Source organism: Pholcus phalangioides, unplaced genomic scaffold (genome assembly GCF_987345545.1).
Source record: "Pholcus phalangioides strain wild (caught in Gottingen) unplaced genomic scaffold, Ppha-v1.0 ptg000024l_1, whole genome shotgun sequence".
NCBI lineage: Eukaryota > Metazoa > Arthropoda > Arachnida > Araneae > Pholcidae > Pholcus > Pholcus phalangioides.
Genome location: NW_028301616.1, coordinates 17,996,874 through 18,011,961, shown reverse-complemented (window position 1 = coordinate 18,011,961; position 15,088 = coordinate 17,996,874). Strand labels below are relative to the sequence as shown.

At 34.4% G+C, this 15,088-nt stretch overlaps 1 protein-coding gene across 1 annotated transcript in view; it reads left to right on the top strand.

The window, feature by feature from the left end:
• The window catches only part of Gapvd1 (GTPase activating protein and VPS9 domains 1), a 56,312-nt gene that overhangs the window by 24,112 nt on the left and 17,112 nt on the right, over positions 1-15,088 (top strand). The window contains exons 10-16 of the mRNA XM_089251258.1: positions 1,065-1,177; positions 3,611-3,839; positions 6,528-6,674; positions 9,039-9,126; positions 10,716-10,786; positions 11,028-11,578; positions 14,123-14,240. Of these exons, the coding sequence (XP_089107384.1) occupies positions 1,065-1,177; positions 3,611-3,839; positions 6,528-6,674; positions 9,039-9,126; positions 10,716-10,786; positions 11,028-11,578; positions 14,123-14,240 (1,317 nt within the window). The remainder of the gene's footprint in view (positions 1-1,064; positions 1,178-3,610; positions 3,840-6,527; positions 6,675-9,038; positions 9,127-10,715; positions 10,787-11,027; positions 11,579-14,122; positions 14,241-15,088) is intronic.

Here is a 15,088-nt window from a genome sequence, read left to right as displayed (position 1 = left end):
CATATCACACTGTACATCAATGGTTTTTAATCAGAGGTCCAAAGGTTTCAGGAGGGTCTGTGAGATTAAATGAGAAAACACACAATTACCGTATTTTAACATATATAAGGAACCCTCTTTTTTGCCAAAAATAGGAGGGGTTTCTTATTCATGTAGAGTATTATAGATATATCTTTTCAACTTTTTCCCAAATTTTTAGCCCAAAAAATCAGGGAGATTCCTTATACACAAAAATATGGTATGTATATACAGGGTGCATAGCAAATGAGTGTTGTAGCATTTTACTGGCAAACTGTTGATGATTAGAGGAGAGAGAGAGATACTTTCAATTAGAAAAAGTTTTCAAATAATTTGTAGTACTTAGAATTGTCAATGTCATTCATGTTTCAAGGGGGGTTGTATAGTTATTAAAATAAAAAATAAACTTTTTATACAGTCTCCGTATGTCCCAAAACCCAATTAGAAAGTTTTTGTCCCGTCTCTCCTGATGCCAACAAAAGAAATTTAGGAAAAAGCAGCTCTAGATACAAGAAAATGGTTTCACTTATGTTTAACACTGTTTTTTCCCCTAAATTTACTCAAGTTTTTTGAATTTGAATATCTCAGTTAATATTGTATTTAGAAACAGAATTTTTTTTGTTGGAACAACTTTCTAATTGGATTTTTTGGGCACATGGACAGTGTCAAAAGCAAAAGTTAACTTTTTATTGTAATAACTATACAACTCCTTGAAAGATGAATGACATATCTGAGTACTACATGTCATTTGGATACTTTTTCTAATTGGAAGTATGCCTCTAGGACCAATGGTTCGCCAGTAAAATGTCATATTTCCTGTTTTCTATGCACCCTGTATGTAAGTCTATGTATTGAATATTATTTTGCAAAGGGGTCCATGGTTTTCATTTTAGAGGTGGGGCGGGAGGGGGGGGGGTTCATGGAATACAAAAGGTTAACCCCTGTTGTGAATATAAACTCCTATTAGGAATTTGGTGTGTAATATATCAATTTGCTTTTCCAGTGTATATATATATATATATATATAAACTTTTATTTTTTCATAGGTGATGAAACTAAGTCAATGGTTAGCGATACATGGAGCACAGATGTGTTGGCAAGTGACTCAGAAATTGTAGAACAATCAGACATTTTGCCACAAGTCTCTGTAGAATCACAGGTTTAAAGTTTTTTTTTTTTTTTTTTAAGTACATTTATGATTGCTTTTGCATGGGTTTTTTTAAATGTTAGTGTATATATTTATTATATAACGTACATTATACTGAATCTTAAATTTTTCTGTTAAATGAGTGTTTTTTTTATTTAAAAAAAAACACATATATGTATATATATATAATTTTACTACCAAAGCCTAAGTTGGCCAATTTACAACAGGGCCAGTCCAGTTGACCTGGCCAATGTCCAAAATTCTGGCTTTCGCCAGCCCCTATATATTGATGCCTATATATGGATCACTAAGATATCAATATTCAAATTCCTTTGATTGTCAGAGTGCTATAACTAACCATAATCATTATGGTAAACTATGGCTAATTATAAATGGCCATAATTATCATACACAAAAAATATGCCAATGTGGGAATGACCCTGAATCATAGGGACCGCTATAGGAATGTATAGCAATTGATATATAGGGCTGGCCATAGCATGGCAAAAGCCAGAATTTCAGACATTGCCCGGGTCAACTGGCTGTCCCCGTCTCAAATTGATCAACTTCAGGCTTTTGCAATAACATATATATACATATATAACCTTAAACTCTGTATATTTTTAAATGTTGCTTTTATTCCAAATATTTTTCATTCCACTTTATTTTTTCATCCAACATGTTTTTGAGAAGGCAGACAGGGTAACATGGGTTGGCATATTTAGTGCAATTAGGCATAGTCACCCATCAGAAACGCCTACTTTTTTGAATCAAGCATGGGATTCCTTCTGATGACAACTTTCTGCATAGGTTCTATTTCACTTACATAAATTCCATCTAAAATTTTTTTAATTATCTTTAGTATGCGTATATATATTATATACAGGGTGTCCCATCAAGACCGCCCAAACTCTTCACAGCCACATTTCTCACTTGGAATACATAAAAAATGCCCAAAGAACTGTACCTGTACAACCCATAGTTTTTAAGGAAAACACGAAAGAAAAGTATGAGGTCATATCCGGTGCAAGAAAAAAAAACAATGTCATTTCACGGCACGTGCATGCATGCTCCGATATGCACAGTGGGTATTTTGAACATCTTTGTATGTAAGCATATGCAAATACCGATGTTCATGTTTCCAATAAAGTTTCTTTTCTTGCACCGGATATGATATCATACTTTATTTTCAAATTTTCTCAAAAACTGGGTCATGCAGGTACAATTTTTTGTTAATTTTTATGTATCCGAGCGAGGACTGTCTGTGCAGAGTTTGGGCAGTCTTGATGAGACACCCTGCATATATTTACAGTGAAACCTTGGTTCAATGACACTCTGTGGACCAAAAAAGAAATATTGTAGAGAGGTTATTTTTATATCGAGAGGCAGCATTATCATCATGCACTATTGAATTAATGCTGTTTTTGACATATAAATTTTCATTGTTATCAATAGCATTAGAAAATACACTTATAAATATTTATTTGCCTAAAAAAAATTATTAGTTGGTAATTCAGTTATCATATTCCTCCACATTAGCCAGCATGCTGTAAAACTCAGGGGACACCAGCTTTTTTGATGTTTGGGTCTGGTCCATTCACAGTATGACAAGAAAAGTGAGGTTTGATAAGAATGGCAATATACATTTAGCCAATTCAATGGATTTTTAGAATAAAGGTATTGATAACTTTCCGGTATCTGTGACTCAAATTTCTCTCCCAGCTTGCTGGCAATAAGGTAAATGCCCTGTAAAGTAGTTTATGTATCAGACTTATAATGATCAGACTATTACCAAATATAGATGTTATTAGATGCCCTCTGAAGAACAAAAACAAGTGACGAAATCAAAGTATACTGAGGGTGATTTTTACCAGGATATATTAAAATGTTGTAGCAGTTTCAAAAAATATCATTATAGATAGATTTATTGTAAGAAAGGTTATCATTGTATTGAGAGGTAAATAAACACAAATGTATATGCACAGAAACTTCTAAAAAAATTGTTAAATCAAAGTTCTTTATATCAGTGTTAGACTATGTATCTGTATGCTGGAAGTAAAGGCCACCATGTCACAAAAGGGATATTTTACAGGAGAGCGTTTAAAGGTTTTTAGTATTTCTTCCTATGAAGCTCGCTTGTTTTATAAAATGAATATATTTTTATTGAAATATATATATGACTCATAGTGTCCTATACCTATGTATAGTGTAACAAAAGCACTGCAAAAAGCTTTATCCAAACATTGATGAAAATGGACATAGTGCCCTTTAATTCTGGCACAGTTATAAAAATTTACACACGTAAGATTCAAATGTTTTCATTTTACTAATTTCTTTTGTGATTAATGGGTGAGTAGTAAATGTTAACTTCTTCAAATGTACTGTTATTTATGCCCTAAATTATCTTATCACATTGTTCAATTCTAGTTTCAATATTCCAATCAGGGTATGAGTGCATTGGATGCTTCTGAGACTGCTAGCCAAAGTGATGCTTGGAGCACTGACGTGCTGGCATCTGATACAGAGAGACTTCTAGATATTGACACAGATGATGCTGCTAGTGTTGCAAGATCTGATGATGCTGCTAGATCTGAAGCTGATGGAGAAGTCGCTCAAGCTTCAGATATAACACCAATGGATTCAAAAGACTTCATGGATGTAGAGCAGATTGCGGGTAAATACGTCAAAATTTTATGATTTTTTTGTGATTTCATGTATGTATAAACCAAATAATTTTGTTTGGAAATTATTGGGGAAAAGGGAATGATTGGCTCATAAACGAATCAGTTTTTGAGGATGGAAATAATCTGTTTCATCAACAACCTTCTATAGCAGGGATGCACTTCCTTCTGCCTGTGGACCAAATGTGGCCGGAAAAGTGTAATTCCATCAAAAGCAAGGCTATCTTAATGTCATCAATGAGGCCCTTCACAAGTTAGACATGATTGATGTGATAATTTCTGTGCAAGGTTATCAAAGGATTTCAGGCCCCTCAGGCAACTTTGAGCAGTGCTTAGGTTAACCCATGCAATGAAATCCCGGCACGAAAAATGTTCCTAAAAAAAGTGTAAATCCATGCAACATGATAAATATACCAGTTTATAGACCATGAGCAGTAGTTTGGCTAGTAGTAGTTAATTTTTTAATTACAGTATTTAATATAATTTTAATAGTTGTTTATTGTCGCTGTGCCAAACACCTGTGTTTGGGTATCATGTCGGACTCTCGTCCTGAGAATCCAGGTTCAAACCCGTTTGATGGCCATTGCCATAGTAAGTGATATGAAACACTGGCACCACATAGCCAGCTATGCGGCTTTCGCCGCATCTTCTTCATCATGGAGGTCTATTTAAAGGCCTTTAAGATTAAAAATTAACAGCTATGCTTATTGTAATTATTAAATAAGCATAGGAGTAAACCCGTTTGACTGCACTGCGGTGGCCAGTTGAAGTTGGTTTTCTGCAGTTGCCAGCTTTGAGGCATGAATGCGAATGGATCTCCCATTAGGAAAAGTGTCTCCACAGAGAGCAGGCAGACCTACATCATGATACTGACATAACAAGAAAATTCAAGCATTTCCATCTTTACTTCAGAAAATAGAATACAGACGGCAGCACAGTCACTGTGGTTGTAGTCATAGTGGCAGACTCACATTGTGATGTCTAACCCCAGTGGTGCCACGGTGGTAGTTGGCTGAAGTTGGTTTTCTGTGGTTCTCCCAATTTAGAGGAGCGAATGCAAGCATATCTCCTTATTAAAAAGTTTCGCCACAAAGAGTTACAAGCCTACAAACGGTACAGATATTCAATCACTCACTTCTGAAATATAGATGGCATCATTGAAAAATCAAACACAACATTAGATATGCATTCAGACTATTAGGTACTTACACTTCCAGCACAATTCACTTGGTAGTAAATTGTTTATGGTGATAAACATGAGTTATGCTTGGTTTGAAAGACAGGAAGATGGCAGCACAAAACACGAAACAAGTGCAACTCAGCAACATAAATACATAAGGGCCACACCTATACTCAGAACACACATTCCAGCATGTGCTGTTTTGTTACAATTACAAATTCCATAGAGGAATGTGTACAAGGTTTATGTATGGTTAAGTAGCAATAGTAGTAGTTGTTTGTTTGGCATAATCTGGCCAGCAGGCTGAAAAAGTTGTGCAGTCCCTCCTTCACAAACACAACACTACATACGCACTTAGACTGTTAGGTACACACACAGTTGCACTTCAGGCTCAACTCACTAGGTAGTAAATCGCCCATAGATGGTGATAGACCTGAGTTGTGTCTCGTTTGAAAGAAAGCCCCTCCTTGAACCACACACTAGCCACTGATTTATGATAGAAAAATGTGTTGCTTTCTCATAAAATGTCAGCCATGTAGAAGGGAAGAGGAAAAAGATTTTGAGGATTTTAATTATTTTTCATCTTAACTTTCATATTTTAGAAATATGCATTTTTTCCCAAAAATTTTTATATTTTTTGTGGTCAGCTTGAAACACTGGTTTAAAATTTTTTTGCTGTTTTGGTGGTCTTCAAGCATGGGGTCGGCTTATACATGAACACATATATGGTACTTTGACTTCAAATAATGATTGAGAAGAAGTGGAGGTTATAGGTTTTTTTTTTGAAAGCTTGAGATGAATTTTTGTATTATAAAAACATCCCATTTTGTCAGAATAATGCAAAATGGTTAATCTAAAGAATAAAATTTGGTGTGTTTTTGTTCTTCATAACTTGAATACTGATTACTTTGACTAAGGAATTTCAATGTTTCTTTGCTGTTAGCACATGGTGAAAATGTTTCTTCTAGAGCACCAAATATTTATAGATTAGTCTTATTGCCATTCCTCTCATTGAAAAAACTAGGTTCCCGGATACCTCTACTGCCTCTCTTTCTTTCGAAATAACTCCCTCTTAATGCTTATTTTGAGAAGTGATAGGATAAGGCATAGTATCTATTTAACAAGGTTGCATAGTTTTTCACCAAATCTGATATAAAAAAATAAATTGTTTTTCATTTTTATCCCTAAATTCTTCAAATTGTGCTAATTTCTTGAATTGGGATTATAAAATTGTATGTAATAAATTTAAATGTTCCAGAGACCTCTGATTCTGAACCTAGCACTGCAAAATATTTTGAGTATGAAATAATATGATAAAATTATTGGATAGCGAGTCCCAACTATGCCATGATTCCTAAACATTGTGTCATGTCATATTAGTGGATGCAGCAAGATATTTGAGTCAGATCTCAGTTCCAAGCAAACATGAAAATATATTGGGAATCCTTGACAAGGTGTGGTAATATGGTTTTTTTTGTGTGTTTTCTCCCCACTTTTTCAGAAGCATACAGCATGGGTGCCACTGCATCTAAAGTTGATAGGTTCGCATCTGATTTCAGTGCATTCTCGGCTGCTCAACAAACTTCCATTGCCACAAAAGACTCCTTAAACCTCAATACAAACGAAAATGATCAAAAACAAGTGACAGGTAAATATAAGATTTAACATTATGGCAGCTGCATTGGTAATTTTCGGAATCTTATTTCTTTGAAATGCAACACTATATGAATTTCTGGAAAAGAAAAGTTTCTTATGATCTTCAAAAATTTTTAATCTGAAATTATTTTTATCATTCTGCATTTTACGATCTAAAAAAAAAAATTGTGTACCTCATGTCTGATAGTGCACCCATTCAATTTTTTTTTTTCATTTTTATTAGTAGAGTGTACAGTCACACCTCGTTAGTGCGTCACCCCACTTACCGAGTCAGTTTTTGGAAATTTCAATTTTCTTCTGTAGGGTTGTAATGTTATCAAACTCCTGATAGCACGTCACCCCACTCCGCTTAAGGAGTCAATTTTTGTGAAAGCCCTCTTTCGAAAATTACCATTCAAATCGAAACTCTTACAGTATGCACGGCAAGCTCAACATTCGTCCTTAGATCCTTTGTCAAAGATCTACCTAGCATTTCAAGCACAAGCCACTAAAGCCTCCATCCCCCACTCATCTGTTACTGCAGGATTGTTGAAAGATTCTTTCAACATTGAGCTATTTCTTATTTGGGAATGGTTTAGCTGGTTTTTTTTTGGTGAGTTTTGGTTCTTGGTCAGCCTTTGCTGAAAAGTTGTCCATGACAAAAATTCACTGTTTCTTGTTTTGTTTTTTTTAAAGAGCAAAAAAAATTTTTAGTTTAAGCTGTTCAATATTTTTGTGGGCTTTGACGTTTTAAACAAATCTTAGCTGGACGATTGTTAAGTATCTCTAACACTGTGTTCATCCTACTCTCTGTAAGAATAATCTCCAATTAAAAAAAAGTTTCTTCACCTTTAAAGACAAAGCAGTGTTGTAGTGAACCAATATGAAAATCGACCTGTTAATAAAATTTGTATCGGGACTGGAAAGCACAACAGATAGAGACTTCCAATCCTATCATCTTTGGAGAAAAAGAAAGCTTATTCAACTTCCAATTTTACACAAACAAAACTCGCCAGTGTTTTTTCAGTGAAAAATAAACACACACTTTTTTCTTCAAACCCATAAAGAATATTTTATTTTCATTTATGATGTTTCAAAAGAATTAAACTGTGGTACAAGACAAAAATACTTTGGTTTCTATAAACGTGTATAAATTTTCACATTTTTAAAAATCAAAAAGGTAACATTTTGTGTTCAAATGAGTAATTATGTATTAAATTAACATTAATTGATTAAGAAAAACTTGAGTAATCAATTTTCATGATTGAACTCGTTTGAGTAACTAAAATTTGGTTTTTTTTCTGCACGAATGCATCAATAAGGAGACAGGAATCATCTTGGCCATTTCTTACTTCATATAACGAGTCACTCCGGTTATGAGGTCATATTTTTGGTCTCCTAAGATTGACTTATTAATGAGGTTTGACTGTAATTGAAAATTTGTAAATCTGGAAGCATTATTTGTGCAAAATGATGTAAAACATTTCATATTTAATGTCAGTAAATAATAATTTTTGTTCTGTGAATTTTATGTAACCCAATGCTTGTACTGATATTACAGTATTTCATTGTTGATATCAAGATCTGTATATATTTTTATGGCCTATATTTTAAATTAAACTTACAAGGTGATTATAATTACAGTTCTGAATTCAAAATGTTGTAAAATAAAAACTACTTAGCAGAATGACTTGAAAATTTTCATCACTACTTCTTGAGCAATGCAATTTTGTTTGGCAAAGAATAAAAAACCATAAAAATTTACTAATAGATGGTTTTGTACTTGTAAAACACAGAGAAATTTGTTCGCAGAATGAGAACAAGAATCAGCCAGGGCTAAAAGGCAATTTGATTAAGATTGCATAGTTCATCAACATCGCAACTTATGTAAATACCATCATAAGAAAATATGTATAGTAATTTTCTTACTTACGTCACCTCATCCAAGAAATTTTTTTCCAACTAGATGCATTCTTAGTTAAGCTTGGAGGCTTTTTGACATCGCGGTCAAATAAGGAAAATTTTTCTCTCATTACATCAGAGATGAATAGATAAGAAATAATGCAAAAAAATCTGTAGATTTACTTTTCTTATCCCCCACTTTTCCTAAGTAGGGGAGAAAACATTATCAGTGTAATTTACTGTGATTTGCATCGTTAGTCTTGGGACAAATTACTGACATAAGTTGAGGTATCGTGATATATGAACCTGACTGTATGAATCAAACAAATTTTTCAATATTCTGACTATTCATAAACTTTTAAATTTCTTGTGGAGATCCAGATTTTTTTTTCCTTCTGGATTTCTGAGAGGATTTGCATTGGTTAGTTAAAATGTATTAGTTGTAATGTGTGTCACTTTTATATTTTTTCCACAGTACCTACAAACACAGATATTCCTGTTTGTGTTCCTGATAGCACAACACGTGAGGTTTTGTGTCCTGAGGTTTATGATTTGATCCAAATGTGAGTTTCTGTTGAAATAAACTTTTTTGTTTGCTGTGGCTTTTACATCACTGAAAATGAGGCATATACAGGTGTGGGGGGGGGGGGGCATAGTCAGCCGAGCAAGCACACATTTTGGCACCACCTTTGTATTGTTGAAGGAGAGGTTAAATGAGATGAAATTCGAATCCTCTCTCACCCAGGGCAGGAGACCGGCTCCCCCTCCCCTTGCGGCCTTGGGGGGGGGCATAGTTCCAAAGAGATCAAAAATTTAAGAAATATTCATAAAGAAATTTAAATACTGAAATAAAATGTTTTTGTAAACTGTTTCGATCAATTTCTTTCAATTGGAAATGCTATTTTTTTTATAGGTTAGTAACTCAATCTTTGCAAGAGATTCCTTGTACCCTGCTCTTCCCAATTTGCCAGTTCAAATATTCAAATTTGATTTTTTTCCCCTTTTAATACGAAAGGTGCATGTTTTCCCCTATTTTTATCATTTTGTTGTGATTGTAATATATCGACTAGTAGACACCAAATTTTGTACACAACATTTTTATTCATAATCTAAATAGCGGTGGTTAAACTATTGATCTCTGACTCTTGTGAAATCTATAGCATCATGATTTTTATTACTTTTATACAAATGATGTACACATTATACACATGTTTTTTTTATAAAATATGTAGTCGATACACTGCCTTTCTATATTGTTATATATTGTATCAAAATTGACTAATTCGCAAAAATGTATTTTTTTTCCATTGGTTATTTGTTAATAAAAAGTTTTTTGCATAATTTTGCTGAATGTTGTGATGAGAGGAGAACTCTCCTTTGAGTAAATCTTGCCAGGCCAAAGCCATATTTAAGTAAATTGCCCTGGATAAAAATCTGGCTAACACTGATCTAATGAAATACAGTGATCTCTCACTTATTCATTGGTGCAAGGGAACAAAAAAAAGATGCATAAGTGAGAGAAGTGTATAAGTGAATAGCATTATTTACCTATATCTTTGACTGGCAGTGCAGAAAATAGTCTTATAACTGAGAGAAACTTATAAGTGTGAGATTACTGTATTTTTAGGAAATCATGAGAGAATTTTATCTCTCTATCCATTGATATGATTTCTTCAGGAAAATTTGTGAATTATATTGCTATAACTCATCTCATTAATACAGTTTAAGAAGTGTCTCATTAAGGTGGTTTCCTACTTAATCGTTTCATTGTTGAAATGGTCAGGATTGTACCTTTCTGTTTGTGCAGGAAAGAAAAAAATTCCAATTTTTCCCCTGTATCACGAATAATCAGAAAATGATTCAGCAGGCATCTATGCTGATCATCTATTTATGATAGGAACAGTTTAAGTTTCTTTGAGAAATCTTATTCCTAGAGTCCTATTACCCCTTATCAAAACATTTTTTGTTTAAGAAGTTTCCCTGCTTAATGCATTTATATTTTATGGTCTTGTTGATGATGTATTAAGTGGGATCCACAATAATATGAAGTTTAAACAGTCATATGTTGCTCATTAATTCCATTTCACGTTATTGTATGCTTTGTCTTGTTCATTTTATATATTTGATTTCCATCTCATTGCTCTTATTTCAGAGACTCATCTCTACGCGTGGATTGCTCTCAATCTGGTCTGAGTGAAAACCTTAACAGCATGCAAAGCTTAGGTATTGCATCAAAAAAATGGTTTGCTGTACATTTTGCTTTAATATAATGCATGTGATTGTTGGTTATGAAACTTTTTTTGAACTAAAATACTCATATATGATCTGAAAATGTCAGCAAAGTTGCATAAGTTTTCAAAAACAAGCTGTTATAAATTGAGTTCCTTATTCCTAATAACAGTTTGAAGCATGCCTAGATTTTAATTATGATTGCTGCTACTTTGTTTATTTACTTTTTCCTCAGGCCGTGTCAGCTTGGCTATCAAGGAACTGACTAACGAGAGTGAAGAATCTGGGCAAACTCTGTTAGATTCTTTACAAGAGACTGTGAACGTTTCAAGCGATCGCTCCAGCCATAGGTCAAGCATTGCCGATATTCTATCTCTTGACCTCACTCGTACACTAAACTTGCATAATGAACGAATTGTTCCTAATGATCCCATTTCAAGCAGCGATTCCAATCAAAATCTTATGGATATTGAGAAGGAGTTTCTAGTTGATAGTCTATTGAAAGGAAGCAGTAATGCTGAGCGCGGTGCAAAGAGGAAATTGATGGACTCTGTTTTTGTTGATGATGTTAGCACACGTCTCAGTGCAGCCAGCGTATCAAGTAGTGCAAGCAGCAATGCAAGCTCGGATGCCTCTGGAATTATCAAAACCGGTTCTGATGCTGATACTCTTCCTTCTGCACAGTTTTTGAATGAGGCTTCCCAATGTTCCAAACTGAACACATCTCCAATATCTGCAGATACCATTCCCAAATCTATAAGTTTTGATAAAGCAATTTCTAATGCGGTAAGTGTTTTGCAAAATCTTAAAAATAACAAAATGTGTCAAATGTTATTTTATGACTTTTTTATCACTATCTATTTGTAATTTAATTTGAATGCCATCAATTACATAAAAATAAAAGAGGGGAGATGGTGCAAAAATTGAAGTGAAATTTTTTTTTCAAAGGCATTGTTTTTCTCTGACCTTTGAGCAGGGCATTAACTAGGGTTTTTGCCGCACGGAGCAAACATTATTTTGTCCCCATTCCCCCACACAACTTTAAAATTTGGTAATTTTGTAACAGTGATCTTTGTTCCCACCTAAAACTGCCACCCCCCTAAATTTTGCCATTTGGGGCAGTTGCCCCCCTCTAGTTCTGGCCCTGCCCTTGAGAATATTGAAGTTTGAATTACACATCATTTTAAAAACTACGAAAATCTTGACTAATTAAGAAAAAAGCTGTGTGGAACTACTGACGTCTTTTGGTGTTGTTATTCAGTGGTCTAGTGCATGTGAACTTGTCTTCCATTCAAAAAAGTCTCTGTAGAGAGCAGACAGACCTTCAACATGAAACTTACATGACATGCAAATTCAAGCATTTACCATCTTTTCATCAAAATAAGGAAGAGAGAGCAGCAGCAGCACCAAAAATATGAAACAAGCAAAACTCTGACAGCATAAATATGTTAATGGCCTTATGGCATTATACATATATATGTATATGGTCATGCGCAAAGCACATTCCTGCGTGTACCAATTCATTAGAAATTGTGCAGAGGAATGCGTACGCGGTGCATATATAGTTAACCCTTACAGTGGCAACACTGGAATATCTTGTCTTCTTAAAACCCTCTCATTTTGGAAATCTCAATATCAGCTTGCTCTGTACAGAGAGCTTCGCTAGATAAAAAGATGTCCTTCCCCCCCCCCCCCCATCTTGTCAATCAATTACCAGTGGGCAGAGTCAGCTATTGTTCAAAGTTAAATGACAGGAGAAAGACATGTTTTTTACCATCTTTTACGTACAGAATAAATGATAGAAGAGAGAGAAAGCATTTATCTTTTTTGTTTTATTATTATTCCCAGTTTTGGGGAAAAGCATTTATCATTGCGTGTAAATCTTGTCGCGTCCCAGGTTTGAACTGTGGGAAAGAATGTAGATTAGATATTTTCCTTAACAAACTTGAGGCAATTACCAATAGATGGGGCCTTCATTTCCAACCTGACTCATTAACGGCAGTAAATCACATTATAGTGATATGGTCACAGTTGGCATGTGGTAAAGTAGCTCTTATCAGAGATCAGGAAAGAAATATTATTCTTGAAAACTGGTGGCAATTTCTAAAAGGTTTAGTGATTTCCAGTATGGCAGGTATGTGGATCAGGGAAATTTTAAGAACTGCTAAAAATTAAGTGGTTAAGTAATGGTTTATTCCATGTTCTTCAGTTAGGAGATTTGCCCGTAGTCAAGCACCAAGCGAACCAAGATCCCCCCCCCCCTACTCTGTCATAGTCACTCGCTTCATTGTTGTTTTATTGCAGGGTTTTCCAAAGTAGCCAATATAACCCTTTGGGAGGGTGGACTGGAACGGAACGGTGAGAGCTACATGTTAAAAAGGTCCCCAATGGGTGTTTTGGAGTGGGGGTTGGTTGATGTAAAAAAAAATTCTGAAAGGGAAAGGAGCAGGGCCATTATTAGGATTTTGGGGGGGAGGGGGGAAAACTTGATTCACCCCTGTAAAATTTATTGATTTTATTAGTGTTTTTGTTTCCACCTAAAATTTTCCCTGTCTAGGTCAGTTGTCCCTTTTGCTCCCCGCTAGTTCGGTCCTGGAGAGGAATGAGGCAAACAAGCGTGGAAGACTTATTGCCTTTGTTTTTAAACACTTTTGAGAACCGATCTGGCTCATTTTCATTGGGAAAGTTTATGAAGAGATAAATCTTGTTAGATCAGATTCTATGTTTTCGAAGTCAACAGAAGAGCATTGGCTTCTCTGAAATTGCTTACCATAGCAGTAGATGAAATGTTGGGGGAGAAAAATTAACAGACTAGTTTGGAAAATCCCATTCATTCATCAAATGCAGGATATAGATGAATGACTTTCTATGTTACTTTTTTGTAAAATCAGTTTTTCTGACTGAATAATGTTCCATATAGCTTCCATTACAGGCTCCTCAAGTTAGTTCCACAGAACCTCACATATTTCATTGCTATGTCATTCTAAATAACTGCAACCTTGAGTTCTATAATTGGAACAACAGTCTATGTTGCTATTGCTTTTCCGTTACATTCCCAGACGGAAAAACGGTCCGTGTTACTCTCAGGCAGAAAAAATTTCTCTTTTTCAGCAATAACTTTAATCACGTTTCCTGTAAAGTTTAAAAAAAAATTGCCTAGACTGTTATTCATTAAAACCCTTTAAATACTGGCTGTACTAGCTTACAGCAACAAAATTATGCTCGATTTCTGGTTTTTCAGTGTTAATTCCATGTCATACTTTTAAATATTGTAATCACTTATCTTAATTGCCTTCACTAATCTCATTTCATTCCATATTTCATTCACAGGATGGTTCCAGCGTGGAGGATAAAAATAGAAAAAGCATCTTCAAACTATCTGGTTTTAAATTTACTTTCAAAGGAAGAAATCGAAAATCACCTCTCTCATCATATAGAGCTGAATCTAGTGGGTTTTGTTTTTATAACAAATATAGGGTAAAGATGGGTAAGAGTGTGCACACATTTTTTTGCTGTTGGCAAAAGTGCAAGTAAAAGTTACTATGACCAATTAACACATAGATCTGTCTAAATGAACCTTTTTTTTTCATTTTTAACCGTACACTATCCAAGCTATATCAACTGTTATCAATTAAGCCATTGCTCCAGTTAAGAAACTGGATCATATGTTGGGAAAAGCTTTGTTATCACCATGTATAAAAATATACATGTATAATAGCTTCTGCAAAAAAAAACAAAAAAAAACATGTTTTGTGATTTTTTTTTAAACACATAATTGCTTGATTTGCACAAGTGCAAAAGAAAACTATTGAAAAAATAACAATTTAAAGATGCAACAATACAAAATGGATCTCAAGAACCCGTCATTGATAATATCCATGATGTTCCCAATTTATCTGGAAAAATGTGATGATTTTGTCATGTTAGTGTATAATTTTTCTGTGAAGGAATCTTAATTTTTTTTTCTCCTATGCAAAAGACTATGCAAAAGATTTGGTGAAAGCTTTCAAGGTTTAAGTTATGAGGAAGAACATTCTCTTCTCTCTATCTGAACAATATGGTGGCATTAGAATTCAACTTATCTTAAAGCAATGGTTTTCAAACTTTTGTCACCCGCAGCTTCCTTGCTCAATTCATGGCTCATCTGCAGCTCCCCAGAATAGTTTTTTTTATATATTTTCCCTTATAAAAGAACCATTTCAAAACGTAAATTGACATAGAAATCATTATCTCCTGCTGGTTGCGGCACCTCTGACAAAGGTTGGGGACGCACCTAAGAGCCACGACGTGCACTTT